The 22927-nt window shown below is 41.5% G+C and overlaps 1 protein-coding gene across 1 annotated transcript in view; it reads right to left on the bottom strand.

Annotated features, from left to right (window-relative positions):
* Positions 1 to 902: 902 nt before the first annotated feature.
* Positions 903 to 22927, bottom strand: part of LOC115192327 (guanine nucleotide-binding protein G(I)/G(S)/G(O) subunit gamma-12-like) — a 75576-nt gene continuing 53551 nt past the window's right edge. The window contains exons 2-4 of the mRNA XM_029750698.1: positions 8517 to 8559; positions 8288 to 8399; positions 903 to 8053 (exon numbers count right to left, since the gene is read on the bottom strand). Coding sequence (XP_029606558.1) covers positions 7928 to 8053; positions 8288 to 8368 — 207 coding nt within the window. The 5' untranslated portion in view covers positions 8369 to 8399; positions 8517 to 8559 and the 3' untranslated portion in view covers positions 903 to 7927. The remainder of the gene's footprint in view (positions 8054 to 8287; positions 8400 to 8516; positions 8560 to 22927) is intronic.

Consider the following 22927-nt stretch of genomic DNA (forward strand, 5'->3'; position numbering starts at 1 on the left):
AAGGCAAGATTTCTCCATTGTTTTTGGTGTTAAAATGTGTGTAATTGTCCCGCTTTTAAAAAAATTATATAGCAGAGTTTTTTTCAGAAGATTAGAGGTTTTCCTCTAACTCCTTACTTGGGGTTTGCTCCTTTCATATTTCTTTTGATCCTGAAAAAATCCACTGTCCCTGCCAGTGACAAGCATACCTATAACATAATGCTGCCACCACACTACTTGAAAATACAGAGGGTTTCACTCTGTGTTATGTTGTATTGGACACAAACCGGTTGTTTTTTATTCAGGCCATTTCTTTGCCATATTGTCTTGAAGTATTACTAACAGCCTTGTTGCAAACAGTAATGGATGGTTTGGAGTGGATTTTTTAACAAAGTTGGTAGAATCTTATTCAAAATGATTCACAGCTGTAATGGCTGCTAACGGTGCTTCCACCAAACATTAACCCTGGGGTGTGAAGGCATATGCAATTAAGATCTCTTTTTTTAATGCTCTATAATTTTTATTTCACTTTGAAAATTGTAGGTTGTGGAGTGGAATACAATTTAATAAAGGTTTTGATATAATTGTAAGGCAGCAAAATGTGAAGACTGTGCAAGGGGTGTGTAGACTTTCACTAGGCACTGTAACATAACAGCCCTGCCTTGACTTGGGGACAGAGAACAGTACAACAAAATACAGCAAAAATCTGAGCAAATGGAAGGTTTACAGTCCAGTGATTGACCTGATACTAGATAAACGGGTTTGTCTATTAGTTGTTGTGACAATTAAACAAATCTATACTCTCAAGTTATCCTCTAAAATGTATCTTATCATTGTAATAAATGTATTGTTTTTTTACACACAAGCTATTTTTTTGTGCCAGGACAAGTATGTTTATAAATCACTCGAAAATCATCTAAATCATGTGTTTAAAGACCTTTATTAACATCTACAAATATAAGGCGTCAAAATTGGGAATAAAATGCAAAAATTACATGACACAGGAAAAATATCCACATGGACAATATGTACCAGAGACCAAATCCAGTATCGTTATTTGTCACAGAGTGAAAAAAAATGTTCGCTTTAAAACTGTAAAATCCATTTGCAACATCAATTGAGTCAGCAAAAATCAAATAGAACACATACATCAAAATAACATATAGGGGAGAGCGAGTTAAGTTGTCACACGGGTAAGTTGTCAAACTGTTCATACCTCCAACACTAGAGGCGCTATCTAAAAAAAATCTAATAGCTACTTTGTGTGACTACATGTTCTATGGTCAACTTCCTGTTCACATGTGGTCAAGGTCACTCTAATCTGAGGTGAGCACAAGTTTCTTATTTTTCCGCTTCAAAAGTAAAAAATTGGCACTTTACATTTTATGCAATAAAACTTTGTTAGGTATGTTAAAAATTATAATTTTGCACTGAGTAGAGGAGACATTAACTTGTATTTTGATACTTTAGCTGCAGTCCTATGTTGTGCTAACCTTGAGATTTAGCCAACATTAGCACACGTCAGTTTGGGGCAAGTTGTTTTAATGAGTCTTCACATGTGACAACTTGCCCCAGTATACATAGACACATAGAACAGGCTTAAAAAAATGGGGATATTGTGTAATCATCTCTGACAGTAGTATTACATGTTACCATAAATTGATTAATATATATACATATAGTTTAGAGCAGCAAACATATCCCTGGACTACAGAAGACAGGCTCTGGCTTGTGTGTGTGTGGTGTGTGGTGTGTGCGCGCGTGTATCTACTAACACACTACATGCCTACTGTATGAGACAGTATATCCACACACACACACACACAGTTATGAATTTAGTGTGGTGTTATGAATTGCAATGTGGCAACAAGGATAGTAGACAGGGAGGTGGGCATAATAAGCCTGTAATGAATATATTATTGCAATGAGGAAATGTGTTTTTGGAGGAAAGAAGAAAGGAAGGAAGGAAAGATGGTTAGAAACGATAAAAGACAGAATGTCAGCACACCACCTGGCATAATGTTAAAGGCAGTGAGGCAGGTGAAGTTTCAGAACAAATCAATCAGGAGTACAGCGAAGGATTTTTACATAAATTACCGTAATCTGACTCTGTATTTTCTAAAGGTTACCAGAGAAGAAGTTGAAAGCCAGACAGGCATGCCAACAACAGTGGTTGGCTATTCAAAGCCACGGCAGGTTTTTTCACCTGATTTGGAGATGCAGCTTATTCAGTATATTACTAGGTCAGCTGACATTTATTTTGGTCTGTCGCCAAGTGAGGTCAGAAGACTTGCCTACCAGTTTGCTGTGGCACACCAGCTGAAGTTCGCACCAATCTGGGCAGAAAAAGAAAAGACCAGATCAGAGTGGTTTACAGGCTTCTTAAAGCAGCACCCAGCGCTGTCGTTGAGAAAGCCAGAGGCAACTAGCCTTGACAGGGCAAGTAGCTTCAACAGAGAAAATGTTAATGCTTTCTTCGACAATGTAGCAGAATTGCTACAGCGATATCAATTTGGACCAGGAGACATATGGAATGTCGATGAAACTGGGGTGACCACTGTACATAAACCTGGCAAAGTGGTGGGCAGACGTGGATTCAAACAAGTAGGGTCACTGACCTCCGCTGAAAGGGGAACCCTCGTCACACTGGCCTGTGCTGCCTCAGCCACAAGGAATAGTATACCTCCATATTTTATATTCCCTTGTGTCAACTTCCGCAATCATTTCCTGATCAACGGGCCATCTGGCAGCAAAGGAGGGGCAAATCCCGCTGGGTGGATGAAAGATGTGCACTTTGTTGACTTCCTGAAACATTGTCGAGCATATGAAATGCTCAAAGGAGAAGCTCTGTTAACTCCTTTTGGACAAAACCACAAGTCTCATCTGTCCATTGATGGACTCAATTATGCCAAAGAAAATGGCATAATTATGCTGTCATTCCCACCCCATTGCTCTCATCGGCTTCAACCCTTAGACAGGTCTGTCTACGGGCCGCTAAAGAGGCACATCAACACCGCGTGTGATGCCGGATGAGACAATCCCGGGGAGACAATATCAATTTATGACATTCCTGGGATTGTGGCAATCGCCTATCCTCTGGCTGCAACATTCAGGCTTGAACATTCAGGCTGGCTTTAGGCTGGCTGGGGTACAACCTTACAACAGGGATGTATTTCTGGAAACCGAGTTTGCCCCATCCTACGTTAAAGATCGCCCCATTCAGAACCCAACCCTACCAGGCCCCAGCACCAACCCTGCCCTGCCAGGCCCCAGCACCAACCCTGCCCTGCCAGGCCCCAGCACCAACCTGCCAGGCCACAGCACTATTCTAGCCCTGCATAGCACGGGCTCAGACACAGACCCGCCCAGTTCTTATGCTAGCACCAGCTCACCGTCGCCCAGCAATGCCATTGCTGACAGCGGACTACCAACTCCAGAGGATATTCGACCATATGCAAAAGCTGGCCCCCGAAAATCAGCTTGCAAAGGAAGAAAACAGTGCAAAACAGCAATTCTAAATGACACTAGTGCAGCAGGTACTAGAAATGGAAAAGAATAAGGCACAATCTAGCAAAAGGCTGTTTCCGAAGAAAGGGAAGCAAGGGGGGAGTTATAATCTGGATCTGAAAAGAACAAGGCAGCTAAAAAAAGAAAAAAAAATCATAGAAGAGTCATCAGATGAAGAGGAGTGCTTCTGCCTCGTCTGTGTGGAGCCATTTTCAAACAGCCTTCCAAAGGAGACTTGGGTGAAGTGTGTGAGATGCAACAAATGGGCCCATGATGCTTGCACCTCAGGCCAGGCAATTTATGTGTGCCAGAACTGTGACTCTGAAGAGGAGTCTGATTAGTCAGATACGGATGTACGTCGCATAGGTTGTTCAGTTTGCAAAACTGTGAATTAGTGCATTAGTGTGTTTAAACACCACGTCTGTTTTGTTAAGATTTTAAACATTTAAGCAAGTTATCTGCAGCAGTACATTCCATTCCGATTCCAACAATTACTGTGGATCTTCAAAGTAAAGTGGTCGTGACACTTAATGTGTGCTCTGCCAGCATTATTGTTTTGAATGAAAGGCATGATTTGCCAGATTCTCTAGGCATGATAGTTTTTAATTTGTGTTCTTTAATGAAGTTGAATTTGGTTTTGAATTTGAAATTAAAATCAATATTCACAATGAATTAGTTGTGTTCTTATTTGTTGATGATGCAATGGGACAACTTACCCGACGTAGTGTGACAATTTACCCGCTGATGGGGCAAATTGTCACAAGTGCACACTCTCTATTTAACGGTCTACAATTCCGTACTGAAATAAGACATGAAGATGTAATGAATACAATATGTGCCCAAGACTTCCTTCTTTCATTTGTATGACATTAATACCATTGTGATGTATTGTGCCCAGTAAATGTTAGACATCGTGAAAAGTGTGACAACATACCTCGCTCTCCCCTACTGTATTATCATAAATTTATCGTCAAGGAGACATATACAGAGTCTACAGAGTCTAGATTCAACTGAAGTTCAGCATGTCATTGCAGTGACATACTGTGACAGTGAGAAGAAGCAAGTGTAGAAACACATCATCCAGCAACACGCAACTTCAAGAAAGCCTTCAAAGCCACACAGAATATAATATCTTGTGGTGTGAGCATAACATAAATAGTAGAATGGGAGATCTTCGGTTCTGGGTTGCTGAGATTGCCCAGAATATGTAGACAAATAGCATACCATGTGGTGTGGGAACATTTTAATTGGTGTTGCAGCCTGTCTCCCTGGCGGTCAGTTGACCATCCAAATAGCAGTCAGTCTCTATTATTTGAATAGCTAACAACAACAAAAATTACAGCATAGAAGTGCTCGCTCCCTGCATCCACCGGGAATGTAGTGATTCCATTGTTCACAGCATTATCCTAGAGTTGTTTGAGGACTGTGGCTGAAAGGTAGCGGTGAGATGCCGAAGCGAGACTACTTCAATATTAAGGCCCTGGATGGTTAAGCTGGGTCGTGTTCATTGGGTACAAAGCGAAGTGAACCGGGGAGGTACTACCTGAACTTGTCTAATAAGAAACGATAGTTTTAGTTTTAGCTACAGTATGCCCTACTGAACATGACAATGGTTACCGAGTTGCTTTTGCCAGTCGCGTGCAAAGTCACACAGGTACACTTCCACGAATGCATACTCCCACACACATTAACAACTATTCAACCATTGTGACCATCATGACCATTGTGAGAGCATGAAATAAGAAATGATTATTGTATTGTTATTGTAAACATGGAATGTTAAAACTCAAGAAGAAATCATAATAACAGTCTACACAAAGTTCACAATTGATCACAGAATCCCTTTCAGGATAGAAGTCGTATATTTATCAATTAAATACTAATCAGAGTGAAACACTAAAAGTACTGGCAATAAAATACAATCAGAAAACCTGTACATTTCTAGCCTGGTACCAGATCGGTTTGTGCTCTTGCTTATTCCTTAGTTTTCACAATTGTTTGCCAAGAAAATGAGTCACAAGGAGTTTGCATGATAGCACATACAGACTGGCTCTCAGGCTAGTACAGTATGCTTCCTCTGATGCTGATACATTGGATAGATGTCATTGTGATGGCACAGACGGATCTTACCTCCTCTGCTTCAGCTATGTAGAGATAACATTATGGACCAACATCTTTTACATCAACGTAAGGCATATTACACTCCTTTAAAGGGTTACATAATATCAGTGTACCGTGGTCTGCAGTACTTCATATTGATACTACATTATCTATCTATCTACCGCACCACATACAAGCAAGACAACTATGCAAAGTCACAATGGTTGGTGTCTAAGGCAAAGGTTAGTCTGAGTTTCATAACAAATACATAGAAGTGGGATAGTCTGAATTGATCCACCCCCCCCCCCTCCCCCACCCTCTACCCACGCCTGAAAACAAAACGATCTCTGACATTGTCTTTGCAGAAACAAAACAATGCTTGTTAAACATGGTGAAGTGGTCATGCTTTAACCTTCTTCAGGCCCTGTGGATGCAAGCTAGATGTTTTCCCTTACAGAATGACAGGCACCCTTTGAGAGTGTGTTAATTTGTCACAGAGGCCATGACCTTTTGGCCAGCCTGCCCTCTCTTGTTTTGAAGGGGCATTCACACGTCAGTCCCAAATGGCAGCCTTTTCCCTTTAGTGCACTACTTTTAACAAGGGCCCATAGGGCTCTGGTCAAAAGTAGTTCACTATATAGGGAATAGGATGCCATTTGGAGCAAACACATACAGTGGTTTACCAGCCCATCAGCACTGGTTAGTGTACTCCTGTGTCATGGGACTGGCTGATTTACATAACAGGGTTATTACAAGCTTATCAGCAGCATTCAAACTAGACTGATTGTTTTCCAAAGAAGCTACTGTGTGGGGACTGACTGACGCAATCAGGAGCTTAAAGGTTTAACTAGTGTGGTGCAACTGCAATGCTTTAGGGCCATTGACATTATTTATGCTCTAGCTGATGTGCACTGTTAGATGTTTTTGTAATTTTATCTGTAACTTACTGTATTAATCAACAGTATGATACTGTATAAACTGAATACAGTAGATTATCATAGAAGGCACAGTAAAATACCATGCATTTGTTTTACAGCACACTAAGACTTTTCTGTAATTTCAACAGTAAAACATTGTAGAGTGCACAGTAAAATAACGTAAATTGTAAGAGGCTATATTTGTTGCATCAATGAGTGAGAATGCTGTACCCCTACAGAATACAGCAATATACTGTATTTTAGAAATTCTACAAACCTTACTGGCCAATTGCTACCAGTAATTTACTGTAATTTATAATACATTACCAATACCGTATTTTTGGAGAGCCAAAAACCTTTTGAACACTAACTGGTTTATAGTATTGTTGTTTCTCACTCATTAATATATTTTGAGGAGTGTCTTGTAAGCGGCTATATTTGTTGCACCCATTAGTGAGAGTGCTGTGCCAAGTGATAGGTGGTAGTGGTTCCCTAACAATTAAATGTATATAGGGGTAGATCAGAGTGGCAGCAAGTCTCAAAACCATTCATGGTTGAGTAGCTAGCCCTGTCCTTTGATCTGTTTTGCCCTGTAGTCACTGTCAGTTTACCCATAAATTTCCAGTCATTGTGCTGACGCTAGTTAGCATTGGCTCGCGAAAATACCTTTAAACGTCCTTCATACTGGACACAGAGACATAAAATGGTATCTACGGTTAAAGAAACTTTTTACTTGCTATGACTGTGATATGTGTTTTTTTATCCACCTTGGTTGAATGCACTGACTGTAAGCTGCTAAGGTCAAGAGTGACCAAAATGTAAATCTAAAAATGAAAACTTGCAAAGAACACTGGATAATATGTTACTGCATGGTAATTCCAGTAATATACTGTAAATTGGATTACAGTAACATTTGTGGTACTGTAAAATGGATTACAGTAACATGGATTACAGTAGCTGTACTGTAAAATACATTTGCTGCCAGTAAGTTGATGTACATTTTAAAGGAACTGTTTTAGTGTTAACGTGACACAGTTGGGAACCCCCTGTTCAAACCCAGCTGGTCTTTAGTCTGCATAACATACGGTAACAATCTGAAAGAACACCAGTCTGTTGAGATGAGCCTCAGAATGAGCTCTTATCTATTCATGACTGACTGAACTAAACTAAAAGCTTTTTTTCTGGGTCACAAATTAATTGTTGTGTCTGATGGAGAGAGAGTACCAATAATTCTGATTCCACCAAAATGGCACTTGTTTAAAGGCCCTAAGGTAACATTTTGAAATCAACCTAAAGTACAAGGAAACATGGGGAGTGGGACTGGGCTGGCCTTAAGGCAAATAGTGTACCGGTATTAACGTTGTATATTTCTCACTATAAAAGAATACAAATAAAAAAGTGAAGAGAATTCAGCTGTTCCGCTACTATAATATAGTGCATGGCTTCTTGTCTTTGAAGGGGTTTTCAGAGGCTGGGATACCCATGAGTAGAGGGTCATATTTACCCTGTTCTCCACAGTAGTGCATCAGGTCTGCTGAGGCCTTGGACACCTGCAGGAGAGAATCATACAGCAGGTTACAATTGTCAACACAAGGAAACACACACATAGAAAGAAGGTCAGAGAAGCCAGGTCTTGCTAGCCTGGCTGACGCAACCCACGCGACTACATAGGAGGACTTTGAGAGCTGGTGTCAGCCAGACTAAGTTCTTGCAGGATGGAAAATGTAATTTCATATACGTATATCTTGGTATATATGGATATATGGCTTGTTTGAGAAGCGTACCTTAATTCTCTCAATGCTGGCTTCTATTTTCAGCTGCTGGACTGCCCTCCTGGCATGGGCAGTGTTATTGGAACTCTGCATCTTCGAAAGATATGTTGGTCTCCGCAAACCTCTGTTAATAAAACACATACTGGATTCAGTCTTCGCCTACTGTATAACACCATGGGAAAGAATGAATGAATGAACTGACTGACATAATGAATTAACATTGTATTGTTATTGGGTATACCTTCCACAATTTGGGAGTAGCGGCAGTGTGCGAGTGGCTTTATCTGGAAAAACAAAAGAAAAGCACAATAAGACATCATTAAATCACCAGTTGTACACTGATATAGGGCAGCAGAACAGCCAGTGCCTGTATAACTGTGTCATAAAAGATATCCCAGTTACATCAGCTGGCCCTTCTTACGTCTTTGCACAACAGATGGTATGTTGGAGAGTTACCCAATATGGTTAAGTGTCAGGAACATAACTTTGAAAAGCTGCCAAACACAATATACAAAAAAAAAAAAAAAACCTAGGAGCAGCTGTTATTCCACTGTCCTTCTCCAGAGTAACTTCCCAAAAGTGACAGTCGGAAGTTAATCTGCAATTTACTAAACCAACAACCTGCAAACAAGCTAGCGGACGTAATCACATAAAGATTGGCCAAGATGGAAACTGCTGCACAATCTCACACATCATGGGAATATAGCAATAAAGACATTGCCTGAGAGGACAGTCTGCTATAGTGGGTCTGTTTGTAGTAAGAAAGAGATTGCCTGGGGTGTTGGCACTGTTCAAAGCACCTGGTCTGCCAGGTTTCTATCTCACCTTGGAACCTGTGGATTCAGATTGACTGAGTGGGAATCTTGGTTAGAGTTATTGGGGCAAGATTTAGCCTACTTGCTGTATTCTACTATCTCAGCCTGGTCTCATAGACTAGACGTAACTGTCACGTCCTGACCAGTAAAGGGGTTATTTGTTATTGTAGTTTGGTCAGGACGTGGCAGGGGGTGTTTGTTTTATGTGGTTCAGGGTGTGTTTTGTGTATGTGTTTATATAGAGGGGTATTTGATTTATTAGTCTGGGGTTTGTTAGTCATTGTTCTATGGTAGTATATTTCTATGTTCACTCTAGTTTTTGTAGTTCTATGTTTAGTTTATTGGGGTTGGGCCTTCAATTGGAGGCAGCTGGTTATCGTTGCCTCTGATTGAAGGTCCTATAAATAGGTATGTGTTTTTCATGTGTTTTTGTGGGAGATTGTTCTTGTTTAGCTGTTTGCCTGACAAGACTGTCAAGTTCATTTTGTTTTGTATACATTTATGTGTTTTCCTTCTTCACCAAATAAAAAGATGAGTGTACATTTTCCCGCTGCATCTTGGTCTCTACCCTACGAAACCCATGACAGTAACATAGTAAACGTAACTCCGGAAGACTCAAATTAAAGGGGAAAGGGGGAAAGAGGGAAAGAGGGATACATAGTCAGTTGTAAAACTGAAATATGTCTTTCCGCATTTAACCCAATTAAGATTAAGGTGCAGGGGCTCCCTTAATCGACATCCACGTCTTCAGCGGGGAACAGTTAGTATGATTATGTTACGTTTGGTATGGTTAGATAAGACAGAAGGTTACTTAACCCTCTAGAGTCTGTCGAAGCCCGGGGAGATTCACTACATGGAACAATATATCGTCCAAAGAATTATTAAAAGGAAGTTTGTTCTAAAGTGTGTCCTATATCTGAGATAAATATTTTTTGTAACATATATTTATCCACTTATTTTAGGCACTAAACCATATACTGTATGTTTCTACTCATTTTTTAAACTGGTACCGGGGACCTTCAGATGAGTCTTTTGAGGCTTGTGGGCGCTCTAGGGCAAAACGAAGAACATCGGGTTCGTGAGAGTTTCAGCCTTCAGCAGAGTGGTCATAACAGTGTGTAGGGCAAACCATTCAGACGCTACAGACGTTTTCGTGAGAAGGTTGAATTTCGGGATGTCTCATGGTCTGACAAACACTGCTCTACTTTTCACTGCAGATGCAGAAGGGCGATATCGGCAGATGCGGTGGATTAATTAGATTTCCGCAGGGGCATGACCATTGTAGGCCAAGGGTTAAGGCAAAAACTAAAGTAGGGTGGTTGGTCAGGGTGGGTGGGTAGACGCACAGGATAACACAAACATCTAACTTAGGGGAAGGGTTAGCTAACCTGCTAACACTTTAAACTCCAAACCTTAACCCCTAACCTTAACCCCTAGTCTAGCTAATGCTAGCCACCTAGCTAATGTTAGCTTTAGCCACTTAGCCAACATTAGCCAAAACAAATTGGAATTCGTAAAACATGTCATGCATTTAGCAAATTCGTAACATTGTACGAATTGAAAATCGTAACATTGTACGAATTGGAATCTGTAACACATGAAATGGATGATGGACATCCACAAATTAATACATACTGTACGAAACTGCGCCCCAGATTTACGTTTACTATGTTACGTCTACCTCTGAGTTCAGGTTGACTATCTGCACATGATGCAATATTGAAAAAGAAATACAGTATCTCTTGGTCAACAGTACAGTACATGAATGAGTCGGGCAAGGTAGACTAGCTCAGCAGCTGTGTTAAAGTCAGGGAAAGGAACACATGTATTACATTATAACAACAAAACCATTGCACATGCACGCACACACAGTACAGTTAATTTCAGAAGAAGCCTCAATTATAACCTTTGTATTGAGGTCATCAAACTGTGATTCCACTTCTATTACAATAGCTGAGAGGTTTATGGAGGAGGAGGATGCACGTAAGGAAGCAGAAACAATGAAGTCATTGGTAGCCAGCCACAGTACAGCTGAGTACAAAGTGGATGGAGAGACCTCCATCGGAAGCATACATCTCACTAACCACCCCACCAACCCACTGCTTTCCTTTCCTCCTTCCCTTCATCCCTTCACAGGAAGCTGTATCCCCAGCCAGACAGCCAGTTCAGTTTCCCTCTGAAGTATAAATTCTTAAATATGTTCCGGTTTTAAAAATAGAACCCGGCGGAAGAAGAAAGAGCTGCAGAGGTGGTTACTCAAACAAACCGACAGGAACATAAAGCTTAAGACCACGGGGAGTGAGTGCAGGAATAGCATCACAGGATCCTGACAAATAAACATTTGAAGACCATAGTCTCAACAACAGTCTCAACCATATTTTCTTCACGTGAGAGGATCTTCACTGAATCATTGAAATAATCATAAGATACTTCATCCTCTTCCACACTACAGCTTTCCTTAAAATGTATACAAGACCCTTTCATCCTCATGTCTGCCTTAGTGCCTTTTGTGTGCTTGGCTTGGGCAGACACTGGAGTGGTTTAATGTGCATATGTCTGTGTTCTTTGCACAAGAGCAGGTTTTAAAAACACACAGATGGAGTGAACACAGGAAGAATCCCATTATCTGAGGGCTGGGTCAGACAAGGGCTACTAACCCAGTGTTTAGTATCTACAGCTCTGCACGAGACACAACGTGACCTTGGCAGCTCTGTATGAGACGTGTGATGCTAGCAGCTAGGGCTTGGGGAGTAAAGAGGAAGTACATCACTGACAACCTGAAATTGTCTTTTCACAGACAGTCTGGTGAAGAAGCCGCAACAGCGCCTTTTCAAACTCGGAGGCTGAAGAAATTCATCTTGGCCCCTAAGATCTCCACAAACTTCTACAGATGCACCATTGAGAGCATCCTGTCGGGCTGGAATCACCGCCTGGTATGGCAATTGCACCGTCCACACCCGCAAGGCTCTTCAGAGGGTGGTGCGGGCAAGCCAATTCATCACCAGGGGCACACTGCCTGCCCTCAGCCACCCGAGCCACGGCCTGTTCACCTCGCTACCATAGAAGGTGGAGACAGTACAGCTGCATCAAAGCTGGGACCAAGAGACTGAGAAACAGCTTCAATCTCCAGGCCATAAGACTGTTAGTCACCGCTAGCTGGCCTCGGCCCAGTACCCTGCCTTGAACCTTAGTCACTGTTCTAGCCAATTACGACCAGGTACTCTACTCTGCACCTTAGAGTGCTGCCCGTTGAAGTCATTGAAGACTGGTCACTTTAATAATGTTTACATACTGTTTTACCCACTTTATATGTATATACTGTATTCTAGTCATGGCTCATCCTATAAACACTGAACAAAACTATAAACTCAACATGTAAAGTGTTGGTCCCATGTTTCATGAGCTGAAATAAAATATCTCAGAAACATTCCATATGGACAAAAAGCTTATTTCTCTCAAATTTTGAGCACAAATTTGTTTACATCCCTGTTAGTGAGCATTTCTCCTTTGCCAAGATAATTCATCCACCTGACAAGTGGCATATCAAGAAGCTAATTTAACAGCATGATCATTACACAGGTGCACCTTGTGATGGGGACAAAAAAGGCCACTCCAAAATGTGCAGTTTTGTCACACAACACAATGCCACAGATGTCTCAAGTTGAGGGAGCGTGCAACTGGCATGATGACTGAAGGAATGTCCACCAGAGCTGTTGCCAGAGAATGTAATGTTTATTTCACTACCATAAACAGACTCCAATGTCATTTTAGAGAATTTGGCATTACGTCCAACCGGCCTCACAACCACAGACCACATGTATGGCAGCGTGCCCCATGGTGGCGGTGGGGTTATGGTATGGGCAGTCCTTAGCTACAGACAACGGACCCCTTTAGCATTTCGTTGGTGGCAATTTGAATGCACAAAAATACTGTGACAAGATCCTGAGGCCCATTGTGAGGACCATTCTTTATTATCTGTGACCAACAAATGCACATCTGTATTCCCAGTCATGTGAAATCCATAGATTAGGGCCTAATTCATTTGAATTTACTGATTTCTTCACATGAACGTTAATTCAGTTAAATCAATGAAATTGTTGTATGTTGCGTTTATATTTTTGTTCAGTGTAACTCCTGCTGTAAACACCTTTTCTATTCATATACTGTGTCACGGTTGTCGTTGGGAAAGGAGGACCAAAATGCAGCAGGATTGTGGATGCTCATCTTGACGTTTTATTTAACTCAAAATACGAACACCAAAATAACAAACAACGAACTCACAATCAACACAACAGTCTTGTAAGGCTTACTCACGCTAAACAAGAAACAATCTCCCACAAAATACACACCCAAACACACCCTAATATATAGGACTCTCAATCAAAGGCAAAGAGACAACACCTGCCTTCAATTGAAAGTCCCAACCCCAATTAACTAAACATAGAAACAGATACACTAGACAAAACATAGAAATACATGAATCTGACACAATGCCCAAAACCCCCGGAATACATAAATCAAATGCCCTTCTAAAAAAAACACCACCCCGAACCACATAAAACAAATACCCTCTGCCACGTCCTGACCAAACTACAATAACAATTAACCCTTATACTGGTCAGGACGTGACATACTGTTCATACTGTCTTTACACACCATTATATGTACACTACATTGCCAAAAGTATGTAGACACCTGCTCGTCAAATATCTCATTCCAAAATCATGAGCAATAATATGGAGTTGGTCCTGCCATTGCTGCTATAACAGCCTCCACTCTTCTAAGGCGGCTTTCTACTAGATGTTGGAACATTGAATGGAAGCAAGTCCCCGCAGCAGCCACAAGGGCATTAGTGAGGTCGGGCACTGATGTTGGGCGACTAGGCCTGGCTCCCAGTCGGCATTCTAATTTATCCCAAAGGTGTTCGATTGGGTTGAGGTCAGGGCTCTCTGCAGGCCAGTCAAGTTCTTCCTCACCAATCAACAAACCATTTCTGTATGGACCTCGCTTTGTGCACAGGGGCATTGTCATGCTGAAACAGGAAAGGGCCTTCCCCAAACTGTTGCCACAAAGTTGGAAGCACAGAATCGTCTAGAATGTCATTGTATGCTGTAGTGTTAAGATTTCCTTTCACTGGAACTAAGGCCCTTAGCCCGAACCATGAAAAACAGCCCCAGACCATTATTCCTCGTCCACCAAACTTTACAGTTTACACTATGCATTCGTGCAGGTAGTGTTCTCCTGGCATCCACCAAACCCAGATTCGCCCATCAGACTGCCAGATTGTGAAGCATAATTCATCACTCCAGAGAACGTGTTTCCACTGCTCCAGAGTCCAATGGCTGCTAGCTTTACACCACTCCAGTCGACGCTTGACATTGCGCATGGTGATCTTAGACCTGCTCAGCCATGGAAACCCATTTCACAAACAGTTATTGTGCTGACGTTGCTTCCAGAGGGAGTTTGGAACACAGTAGGAAGTGTTGCAACCGAGGACAGACGATTTCAGCACTCGGCGATCCCGTTCTGTGAGCTTGTGTGGCCTACCACTTCGCAGCTGAGCCGTTGTTGCTCCTAGACGTTTTCACAATAACAGCACTTACAGTTGACCGGGGCAGCTATAGCAGGGCAGAAATTTGACGAACTGACTTGTTGGAAAGGTGGCATCCTATGACGGTGCCGCGTTGGAAGTCACTGAGCTCTTCAGTAAGGCCATTTTACTGCCAATGTCTGTCTATGGAGATTGCATGGCTGTGTGCTCAATTTTATACACCTGTCAGCAACGGGTATGGTGGAAATAGCTGAATCCACTAATTTGAAGGGGTGTCCACACTCTTTTGTATATAGTGTATATATATATTTATATTCAGGTCTCTGACAATGCTTACGGATATTTCTTAATTTAAATTTTTCTGAATTATGTGAGTATTTTGTATTGCTAGGTATTAGTGCATTGTTGGAGCTAGAGACACAAGCATTTTACTGCACCTGCGGTAACATCTGCCAATCTGTGTATGCGACCAATAAACTTTTTGATTTTATTTGATTACTTGAGGGCAATGGGCTGGGTGCTGCTGTGTGCAACACTCACAACCAATTTTATGATACATGATTCAAGATTTTATGAGGATCCCCATTAGCTGACGCCAATGGCCGACACATAATGAAAAAGACATTAGACAAAAATACTTTACAATTTACATAAATTTAAAACATGGAGATAGACACTACAGACATTTAAAACAATTATAATAAAGAAATACAATTAAAAACACAAAAATGTACACACATTGAAAAAAAAGAAACAATACAAATACTGAGCCTGCAGGACTTGTTTGGTTTACTGTAGTGTTAAAAATGCTGAGCATCTCTTTATCACAGACATACCTCTCTCTCCCAGTCTTTACAACAACTGATTCAATATTCCTTGACCATGACAATTTACAGTCTAAGGTAACACCAAAACGTTTAATTTCCTCAACAGTCAGAGACCAGAGGTCTAAAACTTATGGAATGATTTGTACCAAATACAATGCTTTTACTGTATGTTCAGGACTAGATTATTACTAGCCACCCATTCCAAAACTGACTGCAACTCTTTGTTTAAGGCTGCAGTGATTTCACTAGCTGTGATGCTGAAGTGTATAATATTGAATCATCAGCGTACATAGACACACAGGTTTTGTTTAAGGCGAGTGGTAGATCATTAGTAAAAATAGAGAAGAGTAAAAGGACCATGACAGCTGCCTTGCGGAATACCACACAATACATGTTTTACATTAGAGAAGCTTCCATTAAATAATCTCCTCTGTGTTCTATTGGATAGATAGATAGCTTTCAACTCATGATATGGTAGAGGATAAAAAGCTATAACACATTTTCCCAATTTAATAATAAAGGCTGCAGTAAAGTCTAGTCAACTCAACGACGTGTGTTCAGTTGGAGCGATTTTGAGAGGCTTTAAATCTAATCATACCTTGTATCTTCTTGAGGAAAGTACTGAACAGTATTAGTATGTACAGTATTAGTGTGCCCAAAATAGCACCCAATACCCTATTTAGTGCACTACCTTTAACCAGAGGCCGATGGTCCCTGGTCAAATGTAGTGTACTAAATACGGAATAGGGTGACATTTGGGATGCAGATTTAGAGTCGTCCTGTGTTCTGATTTGCAGCTGGGTGTCTTTGTGCATCATGTTTTTGTACTGGATGGACTCGGACGCTCCACACCTGGTCAGACCACCTAAGGACATGGTCCACAAGGACACAGTAAAAGGCCCACCTGGCACGGCTAGGCTGGCAGCAGAGGTGGCCACCACCACCAGACCACACATACAGTACACCTCTGAGCTGGCAGTGGCATTTCCCTGTGGCTTTGGCACAAGCTGAAAGCTGTTGTCCATGGCCTTGCTATGCATCAATAGCAGTAAATCAGTAAAGGAAAGAAGTTTGGCACAAGCCGTGCTGATTGGCTTTCCTCTAGGAACAGCCTGTGTGCGTCCCAAATTGCACCTTATTCCATATTTAGTGCACTACTCTGACTAGAGCCCTTTGGCTCTATGGCACCCTATTCACTATATAGTACACTGCTTTTGACCAGGGCCCTTTTACCCTATATACATGTGGCGCACTACTTTTGACTAGAGCCCTATGGGGCCTGGTCAAAATAAGTGCACTATAGGGAATAGGGTACCATTTGGGACATAGACCCTGACTGACAGAGGAGGTCCCTTCCAGGCCTCTGATGTATCTCCCGGCCCTGAAATAACTCTGTCGTCCGTTCCCCTGTCGGCAGTGCTGGAGGGACTTAGTCAAGGGATTCACAGATTCTCACTGACAAATAAATAGCCAGCCAACAGGACCACCACCCTTCTCTACTCTCCCGTCCAGGAAAAGGCAGCCAAGAGTCAGGGATTGGGAATGTCTGTTTGTAGGAATGCCATAGCTAGCATCCCATCCTGCTCCCCAGCCACCTCTCTGGACCTGAGATTGGAGTCTTTAGTAATGCCAATTAAAACCATGTAAGTATATACCACAACACACTGCATCATTGATACTAATGACCTTCATATTTATAGACTGCTCTGAGACCACAGAGGCACTGCTTTCCTGTGGCTGTAGTGTACACAGGTGGGTTCTCGCCACACCAGAAGAAGCAGAGGTCGAATGAATGGCAAGCTCTGACCTGTAGTGTGAAACTATAATCAAATGGTTGAGACATTTAAGGCCTCGTTTTGTGAAATTATGGTTATTACTATGATTACTTGTAGGTATTACCAATTACTATATTGCTAATACACTCTGAAATTTACACTGGATTTATTCAATGATTGAGGGATGATTGTAAGAGACTTGGCTGAGCTGTGAGAATGATTTATTATCCATTATAAACTGGGTGGTTCGAGCCCTGAATGCTGATTGGCTGACAGCCATGGTATATTAGGCCGTATACCGCATGTATGACAAAACAGTTATTTTTAATGCTCTAATTACATTGGTAACCAGTTTATAATACCAATATGGCAGCTCAGGGGTTTGTGATATATGGCCAATATGCCACGGCTACGGGCTGTATCCATAAGAACAGCCCTTAGCCGTGGTATATTGGCCATATACCACACCCCCTCGGGCGAGAACGGGAGAATAAGAAGGTCCATTATTTGTCCTCTCCACTACTAAACTGCCTAGCAACAAGATGGCCTGGCTTCACGCCTGGGCCTAAATATGTGTCTGGTGCCGGATACTACAATGATACTACAATGAGCTCTGAGGCCTCAGGGGACATTACATTCCCACAGGGACAACGCAGATGTGTTATCAGTGGGACTAGACGCACCAGAGTCAGACACTGCATTACTGGCTGCTGGTGACGTGTAAAATAGTGGCAGCAAAAATAGGGTCCGGGAGATTTCTTACAAGTTTATCTGAGCTCTCATGTGTGCTAATCTCACACGGCCTGATGCTATCTGGGACTAGGAGACAGACTGTCCGAGACGAGAGCAGGCAGTTTGTCAGGCGTGCAGAGAAAGACAGGTTCCCAAACATAATAGGACTATTGATAACTCCATGATGACCAATGCAACAAGAACGACAGTCAAGCAGGGTTGAGCATTAATTGTAGGAGTCAACATTGATAAGTAATAATGTTTATGATGACAGATTTACAGTGCAGTTATTTGTAGTTCAAACTGACTTGGACGCCTACGGTGTATAGTCAGCCAAGATGAAAGGCGATATGCAACAAAATGAATGCCTTTTGAGGAGGTCCCTTCCAGGCCTCTGATGTATTCCCTTTGTTATATTAAGGAGAAATTGCGCACAAATATAGAATTTTAAAAGCCTGTTTTTTTTATATAAAGTGCCCTTTAACATATACCACATGGAAAATTCAGTAAATCAGATTTTTTTGTATGAATAAACACTTGCTAAAGTGCTAAAATTCAGCATTTTGACATGTCCCTCTGTGCATCCTCTGTGACTTCTAGGAAGATTTTAACCCACGTAACCCCACATTTCTTCCCGTTTTACCATAATTGTAAAGCCCTAATGATTCCGTTGCTTTGACAAAGTAATTTCTGAAGATTATTGTTTATTTAATGTGATTAGAGATTCATTTTAAGGTAAAAAAACAACAACCTGTCCCTCATTTTAAGGTCAACCCTGTTGAACTAAACCCTTTTTTCAAAAGAAATATTTAACATCTAATAGTCTAATCGTAGTGTTGTAAAAGCAGGTGAGCTAGTTCTAGTCTTTTTGGCTTGTGTTTTGTGGTGGAAAACTGTGCAGGTCGAGCATAACATGTCAACCCTTTTACCCATAGATAACATTTCTAGCCTGTCTATCTCAATTATATATTTTTTGTGAAGCTCGCATTCAATTGTCCTTCCCTGTTGCACAAAAACAAGCTTCCATTCCCCATCACAAGGGGATTTATGGCTGATTTAAGATGAAATCTTATGGTCAACCCTGATACTTTATTTGGCAATTAATAGGCACTTACTAGTCATATTTTTAAATTTAACCTCGAGATGGTAAAATCTTTTTTTATTTAGTTGAACATGTGGTCTTTATGACAGAATGTTAACATTTTGTGAAATATATATATATATTTTTCAAAAGGTTACACTACTCAAAAGGCACCTAATTGGTGGAACGACCCTCCTCTGTCCCAAATGGCATTCTATTCCCTATTTAGTGCACTACTTTTCAGATCAAAAGTAATGCACTATATAGGGAATAGGGTGCCATTTGGAACATAGACTGGGTGTTTTATTTACAGTCTACTCAACAGGATAGAAGGCTTCTTTGCCACTGAGTCACTTGCTACAGGTTTCACTCTTGGCTCCAGAGAATAAGTCTTCTCTGTTCTCCCACTGAGCTCTGCAGAGCCAAGTAGAGAATTAGGTGTGCGGGTAATGTCAAATGCAGGACAATAACGTCTCAGAGTCTTTTCTCACCCTTTCCTCTCTTTGTTTCCACCTGCCTTCCTTTGCCTTTCTGTATTGCATCAGAGGTGAACTGTGTGTGGCCATCCCACACAACACAAGACAGATTGGCTAACAAATCAGAAAGTGATCAAAGCTTTGTGAGTAAGATGTCTTTGATGTAAGATTTCCTAAGATACAGCAGCAGTCCATCTATGGCTTCCAATGCATGTACACCCTGCAGTGAGAGGGAAGATGAGCAATGTCCATGGATTAAGGCTTGCTACAAAGTGTATTTATTCTCCATATAGCACATCTGTGAGCCAGTCAATAGATGGTGACAAGCAAAAGGCAAGAGCCAGGTGCGGTTACACATTGACATACATGTGCATAATTTCCCTTCAGGAAGCACACTGTATATTTTATCTTGATTCAATGTATTTGTTTTTCATTCGATCATGATCAGTGTCTCCTCAAAACGGCGGTCATTTGTAGCCTAGCAGGAAATATGAGATAACCTCTGCATATGCACTTCTTTCAGCAGGCAACAGGGTGGCATGTAAGAGAGAGGGGTAGAGAGTCTGTCTGGCCCAGTGTGTATGACCAGATGCAACATCAATGAAATGCTCCACCATTTGGTTCTATTAATAGATGCCCGCACGCACGCACGCACACACACACACACACACACACACACACATTGGAGGACAAAGGGGGAGGACCAGGGGAGGAGAGATGTCATGCAAACTAAACCTGTTGCATGCCTTCCATTTACTTTGAAGCAGTGTAATGAAAAGGGCCAAGCACGCAACAATCTCTCCATTTCCATTAGAGGCTTTTCATCTCCGCTGAGACCAACCCAAATGCTTACTTTAGAACAATCAGGACAATGAAGCAAATAAGACAGGTTCTTCCACTACTCTACCCAGCAATATAAAATCTCACAAGCTGGTGGTGAGGGACATTCATTTTCACATGTCAATCCATGTTGCTTTCTTGCTTTAACGTCATTCTGCATACTTTCCTAGCCGCTACAAATCATAGACACACTCTAGCTGTCATCTTGTCGAATAATCCCCCACAAAAAAAGACTTTTCTTGCAGAGAGAGAAAGAAACCCTCAAGACATGGTTCAGCATTACAGATAAGATCATCAACCTTTAGTCAACACTGTGTGCTCTGGCACATCTTAACACTAAGCCTCCATTTTTATTCCTATGCCTTATTCACAGCCAAAAACAAAAAAAAGTCAAGCCAAATGACGGCAACTGCAGAGAAGCGTTTGACTGTCTCTCATCCTTTTGTCAGCTTGCCCCAATCACGTGTTCTGGCGTTGGCTTTATGAAAGATGAAAGTGTGGGGGCTGAGCCAGAGCCGAGGAGGGGAGGGCTGAGGTGGGGATCAGAGCTCATCTTTGTGTGTGGCAGGTTATTGGATCTCAGGTGGCTAGTAACAAAAACAAACGTTGTGTGTGTTCGTGTTCAGGTAGTTATGACAAATACTGCACATCTTGAACAGAGCCCCTGATTGGCTGAAGCTCTACTGATCTAACACCCAATGCCAAAACTCAATTTCCAGCTTTCTCACGTTCCTTCTGAATCAATCTTCCCAATATCCGAGTGATGAACAAAGATTTGGAAGTGAAAGCAATACCTAACCATACCTGTCAGTCATCCTAAGCCAACTAAAATCTGAGCTTTCGTGTCTGACACTTACTGACACAGAACAGCTCTCATCATCTTAACAGCTCTTCTCAAGTGACAAGTTGTCATGTAACTTTCAAAATAGTGTAACTCTGTAACAACCACTCCATTATGAAGCAGCTGTGATGAGATCATGTTGCTATCACTTCTTCTAATATGAACAGTGAGTATCTCAATCCAAAAAAAACGACTTAAACTGTGAGGTGATGCTAGCCTGGTCCCAGATCTATTTGTTCGGTGATGTCAACTCCTGTCATACAACGACCATAGGGGTTCTGTGACCAGGCTAAGATGTTGATGCTTGTGGATGTTTTTTAATTCCCTTTTTTATTCTCTTCCCAGCAGTGATAAACACTGTTGGTCAGTAAGCTGAAATCCATGTTTGTGTGTGTCCATGCAAGCAGGGCAGTAAGTGTTGGTAACTGCTTACTGTGTCTGACTGTGTGTTACTCTGCTAGACCGGACTAAGGCCACTGTTTCCTATTGAGTAAGAGAGTTGAAAGGGCTGAGGCCTCTCTATACTTCTGGTCTGATACAACGGACTGTGAAAACCTGCCTTGGCTGGCTTGCTTTCTCCACCCTCTCAGAATAGGAGAGAAAAACTTGCATGACTGCACAGCACACAAAGCTGTCTGGAAGTTAGAGTAGTTGGACCGTATATGCTAAAATCCCACAGAGGAGTAGGAAATTAGCTAAGCGGAACCCCTCTTCACACTCACATGCATGCGTGTGCCCGCGCCTACACCACCAGTCGTTAGATATTACTGCAGCTGGAGCTAGAATCACAAGCATTTCACTACACCTGCAATAACATCTGTTAAACACGTGTATGTGACAAATAAAAGTTGATTAGATTTGAGTCAAAAAAATGTAAAACACCGACTCATTGCAGAGTTTTTCTTTATTTTTACTATTTTCTACATCTTAGAATAATAGCGAAGACATCTAAACATTGAAATAACACATGTAATAACCAAAACAGAATTAAACAAAAATTTTATATTTGAGATTCTTCAAAATAGCCACCCTTTGCCTCGATGACAGCTTTGCACAATCTAGGCGCTCACAACTAGCTTTACCTGGAATGCTTTTTTTAATACATGTAAATAGTACATATCCCAAAATTGTAAATAATAACATTATACATTTTATATTAGAATATTTTATATTAAAATATATGCAACAACATTTAATCAAAAAATGTATTTGATGAACAGGAATGACATTTACTCTTATGGGTTGCCCAAAAATATTATCTGAAAGCCACGCCCCTAATAGGCCACGCCTGCTGAAAATAACTCATGGACTACATTAAAAAAAGAACCAGCTGCTGGGTCAACCCAACTGATGGTTAACAAAAAAACTACTGATGGTTAAATTAACCTGTTTGGGTAATCCAACCAGCCCAACATGTTTGGTTATCCACGCAACCCAACTGGTTGGGTCAAAATAACCCAGCGTGTTCAACTTCTGTCCAATATTTACCCAGCGTTAGGTTACAAACAACCAAACTGGGTTGTTTTCAACCCAGCATTTTTTTGAGTGTGGGTCTCACTGACCGACAGGCAACGGCTCGCCTGTGTCTAGACAGCGCATATTCCCTGACTGCAGTACTAGCTCACTGGATAGGAATCCAGCTAACCCACAACCTCTCATTGTTATACTACTACCTTGTGCTGTTTCTCTCATGCTGGCTGCACCAGACAGTTAG

The sequence above is a fragment of the Salmo trutta genome, chromosome 4 (assembly GCF_901001165.1).
Source record: "Salmo trutta chromosome 4, fSalTru1.1, whole genome shotgun sequence".
Lineage (NCBI taxonomy): Eukaryota > Metazoa > Chordata > Actinopteri > Salmoniformes > Salmonidae > Salmo > Salmo trutta.